This window comes from Echinops telfairi, unplaced genomic scaffold (assembly GCF_000313985.2).
Source record: "Echinops telfairi isolate 266 unplaced genomic scaffold, ASM31398v2 ScPeMD7_3;HRSCAF=10, whole genome shotgun sequence".
In the NCBI taxonomy this organism is placed as follows: Eukaryota; Metazoa; Chordata; class Mammalia; order Afrosoricida; family Tenrecidae; genus Echinops; species Echinops telfairi.
In genome coordinates this window covers 60,913,525-60,932,510 of record NW_022103899.1, presented here as the reverse complement: position 1 = coordinate 60,932,510, position 18,986 = coordinate 60,913,525, and the positions used below count along the sequence as shown (strand labels likewise).

General features: G+C 57.5%; 1 protein-coding gene across 5 annotated transcripts in view; it reads right to left on the bottom strand.

The window, feature by feature from the left end:
* The window catches only part of AGAP1 (ArfGAP with GTPase domain, ankyrin repeat and PH domain 1), a 416,730-nt gene that overhangs the window by 272,794 nt on the left and 124,950 nt on the right, over window positions 1–18,986 (bottom strand). For 4 of the 5 annotated variants that reach the window (XM_045295022.1, XM_045295029.1, XM_045295039.1 and 1 more), the window contains exons 3-5: window positions 15,043–15,130; window positions 4,062–4,147; window positions 1,277–1,418 (exon numbers count right to left, since the gene is read on the bottom strand). In XM_045295022.1, coding sequence (XP_045150957.1) covers window positions 1,277–1,418; window positions 4,062–4,147; window positions 15,043–15,130 — 316 coding nt within the window. Of the gene's footprint in view, window positions 1–1,276; window positions 1,419–4,061; window positions 4,148–14,300; window positions 14,313–15,042; window positions 15,131–18,986 lie in introns of all 5 variants that reach the window. The other variant, XM_045295033.1, reaches the window with a different exon arrangement.

Genomic DNA, 18,986 nt, shown 5'->3' with positions numbered 1-18,986 from the left:
TCGCACAGGCATCTCCCTCTGACATTTGAAGGGTGCCATTGTGAAGCAGTGCTCACGAAATGCCATCTTGGGGGACGCTCCCCCTTCTTGCTGGCAGTGGCGGGCCACTCTGACTCCTGGCTGTGACCTTCCGGGAGCACATGGCCAGGTCTCACTGCCGAGCCATGGCTAGATGGGTTTCAGGCCAGGCCTCAGCAATGTATACACCTGGGGGTGGGGGGTGGGGGTTTCCTAAAGGAGCCCTGGTAGTGCAGTCGTTAAAGCACTCGCTGTGACCCAGAAGAGGGACAGGTAAGACACCCCCCCCCCCCAAGTGGCTCTCCATGGAGAAAGGTGAAAGGCGTGGTCAGATATGCAGCCTGAAAACACCCCGGGGCAGTACTACCCTGTCTTGTAGGGTCATGGTGAGTCCTTGGGTTAGGTAGGTCCCCTATGGCCCTGGTGGCATAGTGGTTATGTGTTGGGCTGCAAACCACAAGGTCAGCAGTTCCAAACCACCAGCAGCTCTGTGGAAGACAGAGCCTCAGAAGGCCCCTGGGGTAGTACTACCCTGTCCTGCCCTGAGGATCGCTGTGAGCTAGCATCGACTCGCTGGCAGGGAGTTCACCCTATCCAGGTGTCCTCAGAGCATGCCGTGCCATGCCCAAGGGGAACGAGAAGCAAGCAGGGGCCAGGCCTGTGCAGCTGGGCTCTCCAGGAACATGGCTGAGGTAAAAGTACCGCTGTAGAGAGGAGGTGTGAGCCCAGCCCCGCACGGCCCAGGATTCCAAATCACAAAGCCATGGCCCTGCCTGGTTTCCACGTAGACTTTTCCTCCATAACAGTGGCTGGTGGGTTTGAACCACCAACCTTTCAACTGGAGCCAAGCACTGACCCACAGCCCCACCACATCAGAAACAAATACTGTTTCAAAGAGGCATCAGAAGCTAATAAGCAGGGAGCCTACAGACCAGCTGATAAAGCAATTGTTGCCGCACAGAACAGAGAATGTGGAGACCTGCCGAAGGCACAAGGCTCCTGTGGCGTAGTGAGTTGCATGTTGAGCTGCTAACTGCAAAGTCAGCAGTTCGAACCCACCAGGTGCTCCCCAGGAGAAAGGTGAGACTTTCTATTCCTGTCAAGAGGGATGTCTTTTGCAACCTCCAGGGACAGCTCCACCCTGTCCTACAGGGTCCCTTCAAGGCAGTGCGTGGGCTTTGGGGAATCTCAATGCACAAACACCCACCCCAGCCTACTCACCCTGGCACGCACACCCTCCCTCCCCAGGCACACTCACCCTGGGTGCCCACCAGGACGAGCGGAATCTCGCCGGTGTTCCGGTAGTTGGCCATCCGGCTGTAGTAGTGGTACACGGTCTGGAAGCTGATCTCGTCCTCCAGGCTGAAGACGAAGATCACAGCGTCCACCCACATGGCGAACTGGGGCGGAAGGAGAGTGTCAGGACGGGAGCCGGGTCCTCGCCCACTCAATGTGCAAGCTGCACCTGCGCCTCGAGGCTCCCCGGAGTGTCCCCTTCACCACTGCCAACCCAGGCCACCCGTCCCTAGGGGACACAAGCCAGCCATGGCTCCTGAGCTGGCTGTCCTCCTCCTCCTCCTGTGCCTGGCCAGTCCCCGCCCTGTTGCCTGATGGCCAGCTCTCCCTCTACACCAGGCTGGCCCAACCTGCGGACCCTGGGGCCACCCCAGCAGGCTTCGGCTGGGATGTCCCAGAGGCCAGCACCCACTCAGGCTGCAGTGAAGGCTCTGGGTCCCCAGTCTGGCCGGAAGCCACCACTGTCCTATGCCTGACCCCGAGGCTGGCAAGTCCCTGCTGTCAGGGAAGGGAAATGGCCTGCTTTCAGGACTGTCCTGGCAGCCCAGGAGGGCACTGTGACCTCTCACACACGCCCTTGAGGGTACGTCAAAAAGCAACGCTGCAAAACGTAGCGACTTTCCCTCGACAAGCTCGTCAACAGGAGAATAGCTGAGCCTCCACACACCCTCCACTGAGGGCGGGGCGCCTCTGAAAGTGCGTGGCCATCTCTCCAACCGTCCCCCCACCCCCATGGGGAATCCTGCACTCTGGGCAGCTTGCAGGCCAGGGTTGGGGAGTGTCCGTCCACCCTGCCTGTGAGGTCGTCAATACCGGCTCACATCCCTCTCGGTCACTCAGCGCGTGACCAGGATGGCCCTCGGGTGATGGGGTCAATGTCCAAATGGCCCTAGGCAGGGCAAGCAGTCCCCAGTCCTGCTCAGAGGACTCAAATTATGTTCCTCTGAAATATACTTTGAACTTTGGGAATGAAAAGTCTGGCGGGGCCAGGTTAGGGCTGGAGGGGGTCAGGGGAGGCTTCCTAGTGAAATTTCCCAGGGCAGCCCTTGCACCCCACAAGAATGAGCAGCTGCACCACTGTGACAGAAGGTAATTTCCTCGGGGCAACTTCCTGGTCTTTCTCACCAGCTCAGCGTGCCCTTGTCTTCCAACTTCTTCCAGGTAAGACCGTGTGTCCTTCGGGACAACTTATAAAGATGGCCCCTGTGGGGACCCTCCCCAGTCAGTCACCCTAACCTTCCAAGCTGCCCACTCTGCCCAGACCTGCACTGGCTCTGCAGGTGTCCTCTGCAGTCACAGTTCTGACCGGACCTTTATTTGAAGGGGCTCCAATGAGAGTCAGGAGCCCTGGTGGCATCGTGGTTACTTGCTGGGCTGCTACCCTCAAGGTCAACAGTTCGAAACCACCAAGCTGCTCCTTGGGGGAAAGATGAGGCTTTCTACTCCCATAAAGAGGGGCAGTCTCAGAAACCCCGGGGGCGGTTCTCCCCCATCCTGTGGGGTGACCATGCGTCAGAACGGACGAAGGTGGGGAGACTGTGGCTGCTTTGATGAGCGTGAGGCACCTGTGTAGCCAGGAGAACTCTTCCCCCACCGGGCACCGAGGGCAGGTGGGAACATGCGTGTGTCACTACTTGTTGCTTGGCAGCAAAAGAAGGACCCAGGGGCAGGGTCCCAGGCTGGCGTGTGGGGCTGGGGAGAGGGGGGGAGTTCAGGCTCTGTAGGGGTAACGTCAGACAAACTGACCCACCCAATAGGCCATCCTGACCATTAGGACCGTGGTTGCACTGTCCAGCCCTCTGTGGAGTCTATGTCTGACCAGCTTGACCCCGGGGGAGAGGTGTGGCCAGCAGGCCCTCATGCCCCTGCTGTCCTGGTGGGGGGAAGGGTGGGAGAGGCAGTGGCCACGTCTCTGTTATGTCCCCTGTGGTCAGCCTCACTGGACGGAACCCCCTTCCTAATGCCACCCAACTTCTAAAGCCCCAACGACTCAGCAGATAAGCACTCAGCTGTTCCCTGGAAAGTCAGTGGTTCAAACCCACCACGAACTGCTCCTCGGGAGAAGGGGAGGCTTCTGCTCCTAGATCCCCATGGCACAGTTCTACTCTGCCCCGGGTGAGTCAGTAGCGTAGGATGAGCCTTGGGGAGGGGGGGGCGGGGCTGGGGGGAGTGGACAGGCTTTCCAACCTCCATCTTCCACTCTTCATTAGTGGTTATAACTTGCCCTTTTTCTTGCTCCTATGTTTAGAAAGTCTCTCTGGAAAACTGGGGGCCACTGACCAGCCACCTCTGAGACCAGGGCAGCAGAGAAACCCTGGTCCGAGGCATCTCAGACCATAGAGCACCAGGGGACAGTCCAGGCTGCCCCACCCAGGCCGGAAGCCCTCAGGTGCTCCCCCGGGGCTCTGTAACTGACCCTTTTCAAACACCCCTTCGAGAGTTCTCCTTATTGTTACCAGGCGCATGGGGGTCACCACTGCTGACAGGAACCCCAATCTGTCCCCTCTGGGTCTTGGAGGCAGGGATGGTACTGCTGGTGTTGAATGGTCCACATTCTTTCCAGCAAACCCTAGGTCGTTTAGATCCCGGGAACATCACATCCAGGCACATCAACTGCATCTCTTGAACCAGCAAGGTCACTGTCTGACATGTGACTTCCCCTTGACCAGTGTCCAGGGTCCAGTGTCTTGTACTTACCACGGAAAGCAAAGGCGCGCGAGCCATCAGCATGTGCCCTCGCCACTCACCTGTCCCTCCGGCGGGCCTCCCTCGTCTCTGATCAGGAGCAGATAACTCTGTCCGTCAACAACAATCTCTTTCTTGAACCTGCCACCTGACACACACACAAAACAGCTGGTTACAGGGGGTGAAAGGGGCACGGAGCGGGCAGAGGGGCGGGCAGACGTGGGCTTCGCTTGTGGACAGTCGGGCAACGCCAAGTATTGGAAGTGGGCTTCCCCAGGGTCCGAATTGTAGCTCAAACTGTGGGTTGCTGATTTCAGTGAGTATCTTTAGGTGCCCGAGCTCGGTCCAGCCATAACCTGCAGCCTCCCAGGCAAGGCCTGGCCGGCTTGGGCAGCAGACTTCCCAGGTCAATTCAGGTGTTGCCCTTGGCTTCCACTCCCTGGAGAACCCAGTGATGGTCTCACTTGGGCTGGGTTCACCGAGTGGGGACAGGCTGGCCCTGCTGGGCGGGGGCCTGGGCTCCCACCTCTCGGTGAATCGGGGTGCTGGGAACCCTTATTCTCCTCAAGAGAAACCCAGTTCTTGGAGGGAAGACACAGAACATCATGAGGATGGGGTGGCCCATGGCCGGGCCACAGTTAGGGGGACGCTGGACCAGGACAAACATGTTAGACAGACCGGGACGCACTCCGCACGGGTGCAGCGGTGCGGTGGGCAGGAGCAGGTGTTAGAGACAATGAGGGTTAGCAGGGCTCCCGGAGAGCAGGGTGGGTAGCACCTACATGTGGAGGTCCACGGGCTGCCCCAGACGCCTGGCCAACCCCACCCCACTCCCGGGTAGGGCCACTCAGACACCTTGCCTACCACCCACCAGGCTGGCTCTGGACCCTGGAACACCCCCGCTCCTCATCCACGCCAATACCTCCAAAGTCAGACCACCTTCCCCAGAAGGACCTGGGCCTGAGACAGGGGGCCCGAGCCCACCCCGCTGAGATGAGGGGCCAAGTCCACTTCCGACTCCTGTGCCCTAGTGGCAGGGAGGGGGCCAGGAGCTGTAGCCCTTGCTCAAGCACCTCACACGTAAGCCCCTAGGATCCTGGAGGACAGAGCACGCCCCTCCCAGCCCCGCAGTACCTGAGCTGGCCCACAGCCAGAGCCACACACACACCGCCCTGCCCCGCAGCTGGCTCTGGGGCACAGGGACGTAAGGACTGAGCCTGGACCCCACCCTGAGCAAGTTCTCAAGGCGCTGCTCAGCCCAGCTGCTGCGAGCTGGAGAGGGCAGTGTGGCTTTCTACACACATGATGCACACCCCACACATCCACCAGACATACCTGCTCACGCTTACACCTGCTCACACTCACCCTCACAGACACACCTGTTCATGCTTATACCTGTGCTCACTCACCCTGTGACACGTGCTCATGTTTATGCCTGCTCACATGCACCCGCCCAGGCACACCTGCTCACACTCACCTTCACAGGTACACCTGCTCATGCTTATACCTGCTCACACTCACCCTCAATTATACCTGCTCACACCCACCCAGGCACACCTGCTCACACACCTGCCCACACTCATCCACCCAGGCACACCTGTTCACACTCACACCTGCTCACTCACCCTCAACCATACCTGCTCACTCTCACCAGCACACCTGCTCACTCTTACGTCTGTACTCACCCTCACAGGCACACCTGCTCACTCTTATACCTGCGTTCACTCACCCTCACAAAACACTTGCTCACACTCATTACTCATCTGCTCAGACTCACCCACCCCAGCTCATACACTCGCTTGCTAATGCACACATGCCTCTTCACACATCTGTTCACTCATTTGCACTTCTGCTCACCCGCATTCACTCCCCGTGCACACATGCATGTGGGCAGGGGCACACGCATGCACACACGCTCCTTGCTCACATCCCTTTGGTAGGTGCTGAATGAACAAACAGGTACACTTGAGTTTACTTGTTAACTCGCTAACAACGGTGCATTTGCTTAACAGCTCCCTCCCCCCCAAAAGCTCTCACATTAAACCTCAGATATGGTCTCGGGCAGCTATCCCTTCTCCATTCCAGCAGGAAGGCGAGGGCCAGGCTGGAGACTGGGTGGGCAGGAGCTACAGCGACGGGCTGTCGCGCAGATGCCCTCGATCAGCGGAGCTGACCACCCACATCACTGGGTCATGAGGTCACAGCCAGACGACGGCTACACCTGGGCTCTGACGCTGTCACCCACGACTGTGTCCTCAGGTGAGCCACCGGGTGGCAGGAGACAAGGACACCATGTAGCCACCGAGGGGCGAAGGGACGGGCTGGCAGCCAGGTCCCCGACAAGGCTCCTGGCCCACAGGGGGCACTCAGCCGAGGACATGGTGTGAAGTCACTTGGACCTCCAGCCTGGTGGGCACCCATACTCTCAGAAAAGACAGGGGACCCAACCGCCCCCACATAACTGCCGCTTCACAACTGTGGTGGGCGGGACGCCCTGGGGTCTTAACCCTTTCACACCCTGGGCACTTTCTGCTCCAAGTTCCTTGCCGACACCAGGTTGTAATCGAGGGCAACATTTCACTTCCCACAGTGTGGCTTTGGGTGGGACCATGCGGGAGGCGCACATCCCGCGTGGACTCAGATGTGGGATTGATGGGGCTGGGGCGTGGCCCATCTCTTCGGGTTCACCTGGTGATGCAGGCCCGCCAGGTGGCACAGGCAGGCCAGGGGCTGCCTGGAAACCTGAGAGAGAGAGGGGGTTGGGTGTGTGTGTGTGTGTGTGTGTGTGTGTGTGTGTGTAGGTGAGTATGTGAGAAGACTGCAAAACTTCCACAGGAACACAGAAACGGGAGGACAAGGAAATGTCTCCTGTGTCTTACAGGTCCCAGAGGGTGGGCGTGGGTGGCTGGAGCACTCGTGTCCTGGCAGGACGTGCCGGGAGACCTCAAGGAAAAACTCCGGCAGCTGTGAACTTTTCAAAGGATACCCCCTCGTACTGGGAGGAAACCGTTTCCCTTCACATTGGTTCCTGGGGTTGTGCTGTTGCTGGGCCCGGTCCTGTACCACCCTCCCAACTGTGACTATACCTGCACCCACAGGGCAGCCCCTGGGTCACCCAGCCATCGCGCCGAGGGCCTGCCTCTTTGTCACTGCCCCTCTACTGTACCCAAGGAACAGCCGTGGCTAAACAGGAAAAAGCAACAGGACTTGGAGCAAAACATTTAAAAATCTCACCCAGCGAGACACCACCCAGGGTCTGAGTTGGGGGGCGGCCCTGCGGGGGTGCCTCAGCCTTAGGTTAAAACCATGCAGGGCTGTGCCGAGCGCCCCCAGTGGCAGCATGAGTTCCGTGCTTGGGAGGATGTCAGTGACTTCAAGGGAGTCTCAGCAGAAATGGGGAGCTCGGGGATGGGGTCTCTGGGCCCCTCTAGGACCAGCGTCTGGTTGGGCTCAGCAGAAGCCAAAGCCCTGTGGAGGGGTCGTGGCCCCTCCCTGCATCCCTAGAATGCCTGGGCCATCGAGCAGACCCTGACTCCAAGTGACCCAACAGGCCAGAGAACTGACCCTGAAAATCTTCACAGCCTTATCTTTCTCTGGGGAGCGGCCAGGGGTTCTAAACCGCTGACCTTGTGCTTAGCTGCCTGCAGCCTCACCCACTGCACCACCAGGGCTCCATGCCCTCTCGCAGACCCTCCCAATTCTGGAGGCAACCGCCCCCCTGCCCCCACCCCCCCATACACTCTCTTCCGAAATCCCTCCGATGTCACTTTGCTCTTACAGAAGGCCTGCGTGGTCCCTGTTCCCTCTCACAGGGTATGCTCTGTCTGTGGGGAAAATAGACTAGGCTCAGGTTTGTCCTGCAGCCTGGCTTCAGAGAGGCAGGGTGCACCCCAAGCAGGCGGCGAGTGCAGCACCCCCCAAAGTTCCTTCTCTGGAGGAGGAGATGAACGACTCGCTGGTTTCTAAGACTCTAACTCTTTAAGGAAGCAACTAGCCTCCTCTGTCTCCCTTGGAGCAGCTGGTGGGTTTGAACCAGGAACCTTGTGGTTAACAGTCTAGTGTGGAATCTGTTGCGATATTAATACTCAAGAACTGGCTGGCACTGCATCGATCCCAATACCGAGCAAGCCTGTCCTGTAGGACAGAGAACTGCTCCATCAATTTCATGGTAGCAGAGCGCCCCATCTTACCCCCTCAGAGGGGCATGAGGCTGGGTCAGCGGGCCGGTGCTTAAGCCACTGCACCTACAGGGCACCTTTAAGTTGCCTGAGGGGTAATTTTATGATCAAAATTTAGCCTCCCCAGACCTGACCTACAGAAGTAGCCATCAGCCAGGGGTGCCTAAGCTCCCTGCGCCCAGGGATGAGGCAGGTGGCAGGCAGGGGTGGGCGGACCCCAAGGCTGGAGGGCCACAGGTAGCTGGCCTCTTGGGCTGGTGAAATGGACGTGCCACCTGCCCGGGCCACACATCCTCCTTTGTAGGAGTAGCAACATCTGTGCTGTCCACACTGCCCTGGAGCCCCCCTCCTTAGGTAGCCAGAACTCAATCTCCCCCCTGCCCCCCACTGGATGGCAAGCAAAGTCCCTAGGAGAGGAAACCAAACACCATGAACAGGCTAGATTGGATGCTGACCAAAAGGGCGACCATTTGAACTCACCCAGCATTTCTGTGCCAGCCGTCCCATTTGTAGGACGATTTTGATGGGGGTCTAATTCTTGGTGGGTGATTGTTTTTCCACTGGAGTCTGTTGTTCTTTAGGAATGAGACTTGATCCCCTTTCTTGTGATCCCCTGCCATGCTGACTAATTAACTTCTTAATGAACAGATAGGAGACCTGGTGGGCTGGGAACCACCACCAGGTCAGCAGTTCAAATCCACCAGCTGTTGCTCGGGAGAAAGATGAGGCCGTCTGCTCCTCTGAAGATTCACAGCTCTCCAAGCCCCGTGGAGCAGTTCTCAAAGCAAACAAGACTCATTGCCACCGAGTCAATGCTGACTCACAGTGAGCCCTTGTGGGCTAGGGAGTTAGTTCTATGCCAAGGGCCTCGTCTCTTCTACCATCTCTGCTGCTGGTGTGGAGCCAGTGCAGAAGAAGCAACTGGAACCATCCAATTCCCTAAACTCCACCCAGAGGCTCTGCCGGGAATCAATGCTGCAACACTTGCTGGTACTGCTGCTTCTGGCCCTCTGGCTCAGTAGATGGAAAGTTACAATGTATTCTTACTGCTTCTAGACTGAAAGGCCACAATGTATCCTTCATTGTAGAGACTGGGAGCTACAAAGTATCCTTAATGGTCTGAGCTGAAAGCTACAGTGTATCTGTGGCACTTTAAATGGAAAAATACACTGTATCCTTCATGTCCTAGATGGCACACTTTTTTTTTTTTTTTTAGGTAGGGACTGGGAGAGAAGAGAAAGAATAGAAGAGATGAACTGAATAAGAGAGTGAGAGAGAGAGAGAGAGAGAGAGAGAGACGGCATACTCATCATTTACAGAGCGCCCTTCTCCTCTGTCCCCTCCATCAATCTACACAAAGTGTAGGTGAGGTGACGGAAGAGGCTTGTCAACCTCCAGACTCCCCAGGAGAAAGCAGCGTTCTGAGAGGTCCCAGCACTAGCCAAGACACTCCTGGCCAGCACACAGCAAAATGAAGTGGGCCCTGAACCCAGATCCTCTAGCTCACACCCATCTCCCCTCCCCTTCCACACGCGTCTCAGAGAACACAGGATCACACTGCCAGTTATCGCCTCAGGAGGGGTTTTTAGAACCAATCTCCAGGACTGACCCATATCAGGAGTACCTGGGAGGGCATATGCCAATCTGCAGACTCCATTCAGCATTCAAAGGGCTGATGTCCTCTTTCTTTAGCTCCAGGGCTTAGGAGACTAAAAGGGATATAAGCCTGCGTATAACTAAATTTCTTATTAATTCAACCCGCCATCTGCCAGCAGGTGGTGCCATGGTAGCCTGTGGCAAGGCCATGCCGTGAATATGGGGTCACTGGGGGTGGACGAGCTGCCAGCTGTCGGAGTTTCCAGCTTCCAGACTAAGACATGCTAGGAAGCGAGGCCTGGTGACTGAATTCCGAAAACCCGAGCAATGAGTCCCCGTGGGTCCTTACAGAACGCTGTCAGATCTGGCGCTGAAAGATGAGCCCATGGGGCGGCAGGCACTGCTAGGCCAACAGGAGTGGCTGACAACACACCTGAACACCGCTGGTCTGGGGCGGGAGCGGGCAGGGGCATGGCTCACACCCACAACTGCACTGGGGTGGGGGGGGGGGGGGAGAAGAGGCTCTGAGCCTGCCTCAGTTTCCCTATGAAAAGAGACAGGGCACAATGGCACCTGCCTTGTCTTGGGCCACCCAAGGGTGGGCCTCGTTCATCCACGGCTTAATAGACAGACCACATCACAGGTCTCTGTGGGAACTCACACGCCAAAGGCAAGTTTCCAAATGCAACAGGGTCACAGGGCAGACGAGAGGACGCCGGGGTCTGTCTGTCTCAGGGGTCAACATGCAAAGCCTGCACTTCCTTCAGCGTGTGGCCTGAAGTCCAGCACTCTGGGGTCCAGGGTCAGACTGCTCGGGTCTAAGCAGCTCAGAAGGTAAGTCCTAGACAAGAACTTCAGGGGGGTGCTCCTGGGGAAGGATCCAGGAGGCCCTGGAAGAAAGCCCTAGCTGTCGTCCAAGTGCCCAGCAGAGTTCGAACCTCTGACCAGAGCACCCGAGGAAGCGAGTCAGACACAGGGGAGCAGGTCCAGATACCATCCTCCCCAGGGACATCTTTAAAAAAAAAAACAAACTCAATGTCAAGTCCAGTCTGACTCCCGACAACCCTATAGAGCAAGGCAGAGCTGCTCCTGTGGGCTTCTTTGACTCTCACTCTTTCGGAAGTAGAAAGCCTCCTCTTTCTCTCTCAGAGCGGCTGGTGGCTTCAAACTGCTGACCTTGCAGTTAGCAACCCAACTGGGAACCACTAAGCCACCAAGGGCTCCTTGGTCCTGAAGAGCTTGGCCCAATCCCGGTTACAAAATCTGAACGGCCAGCTTCCCAGATGGCTGCAGTTTTACGATGAGTTTTCAAATTTTCCCACTGTCACTTGAGGCAGGACCCCAAGCACGTTGCCAGGAAAAAGTGCTGGCATCTGGGGGGCGGTGGGGGCTGAGGACTCTCTTTCCCTCCTTCCGGTTTTCATCATTTGATTGGAAAAGGGTGTCGGCTCAAGGTCCGACTTGCCTGGCGCAGGTCTTGGGCAGCGGGGCCTTGGTTACCGCCCAGCTTGCTGTCCTGAGACACGAGTGCACAGGCACTGAGAGGTTGGGTCGGCGGCAGGAGCTCCTCAAGACAAGTCCAGTTCCTGGAGGAAGTGGACAACAGGGAGTGGACAATCCCGGGTCTTCAAGGGAGGGGCCAGGCTAAGGGAAGGGGCCAGCCAACAGCTGGTGCTGGATGGTGAAAATGACTGTGGGCAGAAGACCCGGACCCTTCCATGCCCGTGGCATGGCCTGAGCCTGAGGAGGAGAAGGCAGAGGACACCTCTGACTGCTCTCTGGACTGTCACCCAGGCTCTGCCCCAGTCCCCAGCACCTGAGAGGCGCTCACCGAAAGACCACAAGGGGGCGCGGAAGCTGAGCAGAAACTAATGTTCTCAACTGGGTCTGAAGCCCAGAGCTCAGGGAAGACTGTCTGCTAGATCCAGATTAGGGTCAAGCCCTGCCTCCTGGTCTCCCTCACAGTCTGTCTTCTGTGTCTACAAAACAGCAAGACAGCCAGCGTCAGCAAAGGAAAACACGGGTCCTCCCCTAACAGAAGTAGCCCTGGTGGTTACGGGCTGCTAACTGCAAGGTCAGTTGTTCGAAACCACCAGCTGCTCCGACAGAGTACGGTGAGGCTTTCTACTCAGTAAAGAGTGACAGTGTGGGAAACCCACAGGGGCGGTTCCACTCCGTCCTAGAGGGTCGCTATGAGTCGGCATCAATTCAATTAGACAGTGGCTTTGGTTTGTAAGAGACAGGAACTTGATCACACCGCCCTCTGCCCCCGCACCTCCAAGCAAGGCAGTCCCCTGGGCATTCTGGCTCTGACCTTCCTGGTTGGTTTGGCACCCCACCCTGACAGGGTCTCAGATGACCTCAGCCCCAGGGCCCCACGGCTTTGTGTGCACGTCTCACAGGGAGCTGTGGCTTCTAAGGTCCATTCGCACAACGCGGGCTCTAGGTGTGAGGACGCTTTCTCATTCTCTATACTCCCACCCCCAGCACACACACAACAACCAACTGAATGCCATGAAGAAACTCGGCACTCACAGGCTGGAGAAGGAACCCCATTCCAGGGGGAACCCCGTGAGAGGAAGCGGTCAGCCCACTTCAAAGTCTGTTTTCTCCCTCATTTGTTCCCAAAGCGGATGCCTCGGGGCCCAGGCAAGGCACGTGGCAGAGCAGTGACATGGACCTTCCTGGGGGGCAGATGGTACCCTATAGCCCACCTTTCCTTGCTACCACATCCCATCCCTTTCCTGACCTGCATCCTATCATGATTACACTAACTGTGGTTGGGGGTCATCAGCTAACTGAGCTCCCAGGGACCCTGTCTCACAGCACAGAGCTGCCCGCTGTGGCTCAGAGACAGCGTGACCGGAGTAACTAACCATTACACACAAACTAGCCAGGCTGGTCAGAACCCACATGGGGGGCCCAGGCCCTCAGCACCAAAGCGAGCCTTTTGTCCCACGAAGATGGTGCAGTGCGTGAAGCACTCGGCTCCCAACCAAAGGTCATGGGTTCAAACCCACCGGCCACCCCATGAGAATGAGATGTCAACATCAGCTTCTGTTCACATGACCGCCTGGGAAGGCCAATGGGACAACTGTCCTCAGCCCTGTGCTGTTGCTGTGGGTCGGGGGTGGCTGGATGTGGTGGGTGTTTGGGGTAAATTTGTTCCACTGAAGAAACAAATGGAAGATAAACACCCTGGCAGGTTCTCGGGGCTCTCCCTGGCAGCATGCCCACCAAGGCTCAGAGAGTGGCAGTGCTCCGAATGCCCGAGGCCACAGGGGCCCAGAAGTCCTCACTGGAGCCTCCACCCCACCCTCCCTGCCCCGTGATCACCCCCATGGAATTACATCTGGGTGTCCCACCCCCACTCCCCACACACACACATTTCATCATCTCCCCACCTCCCTCTGTCTTCTAAGGAGCATCCTGACTGCACCGAAGACAGAGTTCTTTTCTTCTAAGGAAAGAAAGAATGTCTCTCTTCTCCCTGCTGTGTTTCTCTGCCTCTCTGTCCACCTCTATCTGTGTTATGTCTCTCAATCTTTCTGCCTCTCTGCCCATCCCTGTCTCTTTATCTCTCTTTCCATCCATTTCTACACCGATGTCTCTCCATCTCTGTCACTAAGATTCATCTCTATCTGCCTCTCTCTCCACCTGTCTCGTGTGCACGATCCCTCACCCTTGCTCGCTAGCTCTCCTTGTGGGAAGGGAGGTATCTACTGAAGAAACAGTGGGGCAGGGGCGGGTCCTGTCGGGTGAGGGCTACACAGGAGGAGGAGGGCAGAAACACATGCGGAGAATTCACACCGTGTGCCCCCAGAGCACTGCTCTTAATTCTAACCAGTGGCCCATGATGGAGAACGGCCAATCAGCCATGCTCACCTTACGGAGAGCAACAACCGTGAAATTCCTATCGTGTGTGAAGGTCACAGTCCGGACCTCTGACCGGCCCAGACTCCCAGAGCATGCTAGAATTCCAGGGCCTCACGTTTGTGGGCCCAGGAGTCCCCCGGGGAGCCACGCTCCCCACCGTTCCCACAAGGACTTCCCTTTGATCTCTCCCTGCTCCCCAAACGAGCCCCAGCCCCTCTTTCAAGAGAGCTTCCCAGAGCTTGTGAAACATGGAACTGAAGACGAGAAGATTTCCCCGGCCAAACTGTGTGCCACCCCCGGACATAACCACACACGTGTACATACACACAGACACGCAAGCACCCTTCTCATCACACGACGGACTGCACAGCGTGGGGGCCCGGCATCTTGGGAGGAGAGTTAGAGTGAGGACAGGTGTTACGGGGGCACGAGAAGCGACAGCTACCGCGAGACACATCTACGGGGCACAACAGGTGGGTGGCTGTCAACGGAACAGAAGGAAACAGACGAGGTTGAATGAAACCAAACAGGATGGTGACACAGAATGAGGGGGGCGGTGGGGGGGGGGTAAGAAGCTACAGTACAAGGCCGTCTCTCCTCCTCTCTCTCCCCCACAAGACAAGCGCTGCTACGAAGAAAACGGATAGTTACCTGCATCCATTTCTGCAAAGAATGGGACAGCCAGTCAGGAAGAGAAGGAACCAGAAATTCAGTGTCTCAGAGTGGGACGTGACAAGGTCACACGGAGAGAGCGCATCATTGAGGAAAACGTCCTGCCGCTTCACCTTGGCTAAGGGTGGGGGGGCCCCGCAGGAGCGCAATGGGTCCCTAACATCAGTCTTTCTTTACTTTACTTAACTCGAAAGGAAGTAAGATACGGACGGGCTCATCGGAGAAGGAAAAGTCTAGAGGCAAGCGGAGTTGCGGAATCTCACGCACAGTGGTTCTTACCAGCAGAGCTGAGCAACGCTGGGAGGGGAGGGGGCCAAGCAAAACGCGTGGGGGGGGGCACATCTGAAGGTGGCCCCACAGGAAAACACACGCAGCTCTGTGATGGGACGTGAAGTCAGGCAGAGACTCAGAAGCCAGATCCAAGTCATTTGTCCGACCAGTAGTTAAAACCCCCCACCCCCACCCCCGGACAGACGCCCCACTACCACCAGGGTGGGACAGATGGGCCCTGAGGTCCATGACCTACCCTGGCTCTCACACCAAAATCCATATAACGGGTTCACTAAAACTACCACCAAGAGGCCAATGACCTACTTGAGGAGTCTGGGGCTCATTGATCCTACTTTCCTGAACCCGGGCTTAGCACAAGGATTTAAAATACACTAAAGGGAAGAAACATAGCATCGTGAGCTGGAGGCTCCCTTCCGCGGGGCGGGCGTACCTTCCGGGGACTCTTCCTGGACGTAGGTGCCCGTCAGGTATCTGTGCACCAGGGCGGACTTGCCACTGGCCAAATTACCCACGATGCCCTGCAAGAGAAGAGAGGAACACAGGGTGTCTCAGTGGATGTACACCCCTCCATCCTGCCCCGGCAAAGAAAAGGTGCATAGACTCGTGGGGGGTGTTGGGAGTGGTCCAGGGCACCCTGATGTGTGGCGACCCCAGATCGGGGTAGATCTGCGCCACAGAGTAGCCAGCGACTTCTTTTCCCCACAGACCACCAGGCCTTTCTTCTGAGGGACCTCTGGGTAGACCTGGATTTGCAACTAGTCCCCGAGGGCCCCACTGTCTGTGGCCCCACGGGGATCCTGAAACAGAGTCACCTGCAGAATAATCAAAGCGAGCCTCGGCGGAACGGCCGCCCTGGAGCCCGTGGGACAGCTCTGGGAAAACGGGAAAGTGAAGAACCTCACCGTCATCAAGTGCAAACCCCACGGGACTGGACAGGGCTGCTCGTCTGGGTTTCTGAGAAGGTGCCTTCTCTGCATCTTGCCACCGGTCAGCCTCTGCTGGCGGGTGTGAGCCACCAAGCCGGCCCCTCACCCAGGTCACCTCCGTGAGCCAAAAGGGATTCCAAAACACTCGGGGGTCCGGCTCTTGTGGGTCACCAAGAACCACACGTGACCGGCCAAGGGCTCAAGCAGAAAGAAAGGGTTTCGGAAACGATGATGGTAACACTTGTCTAGTATGCTTGATACGACTGGAGGATGGGTCACTCTGTAAAAGCCCCCCATACAGTGATTTTCAAAAAGCCCCGCCTGAGGGGGCAGTAGTGTTCGTGCAGACCCGGCGGCCGCCTCCTCTCAAAGGCTGAGCAGGGTGCTGGCTGCCCCTGGACAGGGGTGCAGAGCCAGCCCGTTGCCTGCCTCCACTGCGTCCCCGCAGACAGAGCAAGGGAGGAGGCGGGGGCACAGAACACAGAGGACCCGGCCGTGCCTGCCCACGCGCACTGTTGGCGTGCTGAACTCAAAGGCTGGGGGCTGGAGTCTGCCCAGAGCAACCAGGAAGAAAGGCCTGGTGACCTGCTCTTGAAAAACCAGCCACCCACCCACTCTGACACACAAGGGGTGGCTAGCAGTCTGAGTAGACTGGCCGCCTTAGGTGGGTCCCCCCCCCCTTTTGGAGGATAGGGGTGGGGAGGGGTCATTGTTGCTTTGGGTATGTCCCATCATGACGGATTGGGGGTCCGATTATGGGGAGCCTCAGAGCCTCGATAGCATCCTACCCACACACCCCAGTGCCGGAAGTGCTCCTCCTGTGAGACGAGAAGCCTTCCCAGAACCCAAGACCGAGCCAGCGCCCCTCCCCTCCCTGTGACGGGCTCCCAGGAAGCTCGGGTCTGCTCCAAGGCTGATGGTCCTGAGGGGCAGGAGGGGCATCAGTCGTGTTGAAACCTGGGCATCTGGAGCAGCGGCCCCCAGCCCTGTAAACTCAGCACCTCCCCGGGAGGGTGGGGGTGGGGAGGATGGTGTGGAGGAGAGGCTTCAAAGCCAGGGAGCATTAATGAAGCTCCACCTCCTTCTCCACAGCTGCCCGCCTGCCCACTGGACCCATCTCCTCTCTGGATCCCTGGGTTGTCCTGCTCTGCGGTCATCTGCCGACGTCACTCATGGGTTCCAGGGTGCCCGCTGGCTGTGGGCTGCGTGCCCACTGGGAAGCCCCGAAGTCAGCCCAGGAGCGCATGTTCATCAGGCCAAGAGCCGCTGGAAACATGCCTTCTCCCACCCGGGCTCCCATGACTCGCCCCGCCTCCCAGGCGGGCAGGGCGGGGCTCCCTCTGGCCCTAGTGACCAGCTTCCAGGAGCCTCATCTGACAGCAGACCGTGGAGGCCGACAGAGGGACACAAGCTGGAACTGTGCTGTAAGCTGTGTTGCTGGGTTCTCGGCATCCTGGTGGCACTGGAGGCTTGATTCCTCTCCTGGGGCAGCACCCAAGCCCCGTCCTGGCATGCCCCAGGGCACACGGTTTCACCCCGACCTGACCTGCTGGTGACCAGACCCTGAAGTTGAAGGGCGGCCACTGGGGGGTGCGGGAGTACCGGTGGGGGCAGGGGGAGGAGGGGAGGGGGGCAGTGGCAGGAATGTAGATGGAGAGGGAGTCCTGGGGGCAGTAGTGGTGCCACAGGCACAGGAGGGCAGTGGGAGCAGAGTGTAGGCAGGATACTACAGTACACTGGGGAGGAGCAGACGTCACAGCAGGAGGTGCAGGGAAGTATACCAGAGGGAGGAACAGCAACAGGAGTGCTGTCTTAGAGTCGCAGGAGCCGACTGGGAACAGCGGAATAGAAGCAGCACACGCTGGGCTTGTTTATGTCAAGATGGAATTAAACGGCAACCAAGTTTCCATAAATTTTTTTTTGAAGTCCCCTTATGCAGTAGGCACCACAATATAGTGAGTGACCCCTGAACTCCCCACGGTGCTATTATAAGTAGGGGGCACAGGCTGCCTGGCCAGCCTTCGGGGTGGCTGCAGTACCGTGCTGCATCCCGGAAGAGAAGAGTGGCTGTGGCCTCTACGGACCCCCTGACCTCGGAGGACACAGGGACACTGATGTCCTCTCCAGCGCAGTCCACAGGACTCGCGGCAGCCCTCACATAAAGGGCCCATTGGAGCTGGCTATGATGTCACTCAGTGGCTGGGCTGGGGCAGCAGGGGCCTGGGTGTCCAAGGCACTGACTTACAGTGCCACCTGGCTGGGGAGGTCACACCCGGGGGACAGTAGGGGCCTGGGTGTCCAAGACACTGACATTACGATGCCACCTGGCTCCAGGACTCATACCCGGTAGGGAACAATTGCAAGCCTATCGAAGCACAGAGCCCACCCTGCAGGACAGTGGATGGCTCTCAGTTAGATCCTAGAGATTCCTGGGCACAGAGGGGGATATGCTGGGGGAAGCGGTCAGCAAGCTGTCTTTGCAGTAGAGACGCAAAAGGCTGGGCAGAACCTGTGTCCCTGACAGCCTCCTGTCCGTCCACCAGAGACCAGAGGCTGTGCAAAGGCATGTATGGCTCGGAGGTGGGATCACTGCCCACTTCAATCCCCAAGGGACAACCAGCTCACTCGGGGCCTGGAGCATCCATTGTAAAGGTGCTTAATTTGGGGGTGCACAAAGCCTGCTACCCGCCTCCTGGGCAATTCCCCAGAAAATGACAGGGGGCTAGATACACCATTGCTCAGGCGCACCTGTGTGACAATGCACATCACTGCAGGGTCCCCGAGTTGCGGCCATTCAAATGCCCAATGGGGACAGAACCTGAGGGCTGCACAGGAAGGACTGGTAACAGTTCATCTGCAGCCACGGTCCACAGAGTGGCCATGAGCCACCGGGGACCGTCTCCAGCTACGTGAACGAAAAATCTCTCTGCATCGAGTCCATCCCCACTCACCGCAACCCTACAGGGCAAAGAAGCACTGCCCTGTGGGTTTCAGAGGCTGTCTGTCTTCAGCAGGACAGACAGCCTCACCTTTCTCTGCGGAGCAGCTGGAGGGGCTGAACCCCCGACAATGCAGCTAGTTGCCCACAGTGTCACCTGTTACACCATTAGGGTTTTTCAGTGGACAAAAGAACTAACCTTTAAAATCCAGATCCTTCAGGGCCAACATGAGACAGCGGGGTATCCTGATGGGTCAGCACTTATCTGACGGCACATCGCAGCCAGAGGCCCACCGTGCGTGTGCGTGTACACACACACACACACACACTATTTAGAAATGGAAAAAGGAGATATAGATACAGCTTATATACATAAAGATAATAAGAGAATAATTTGATGACTTACCTGTAAAATCAAAATGTATTAAAAACATCTAGAAAATGTCATCAAACAAAATTTTCTCCAAGAAAATAGAAAATAATATTCCTACTAAGAAAACAGTGATTTTT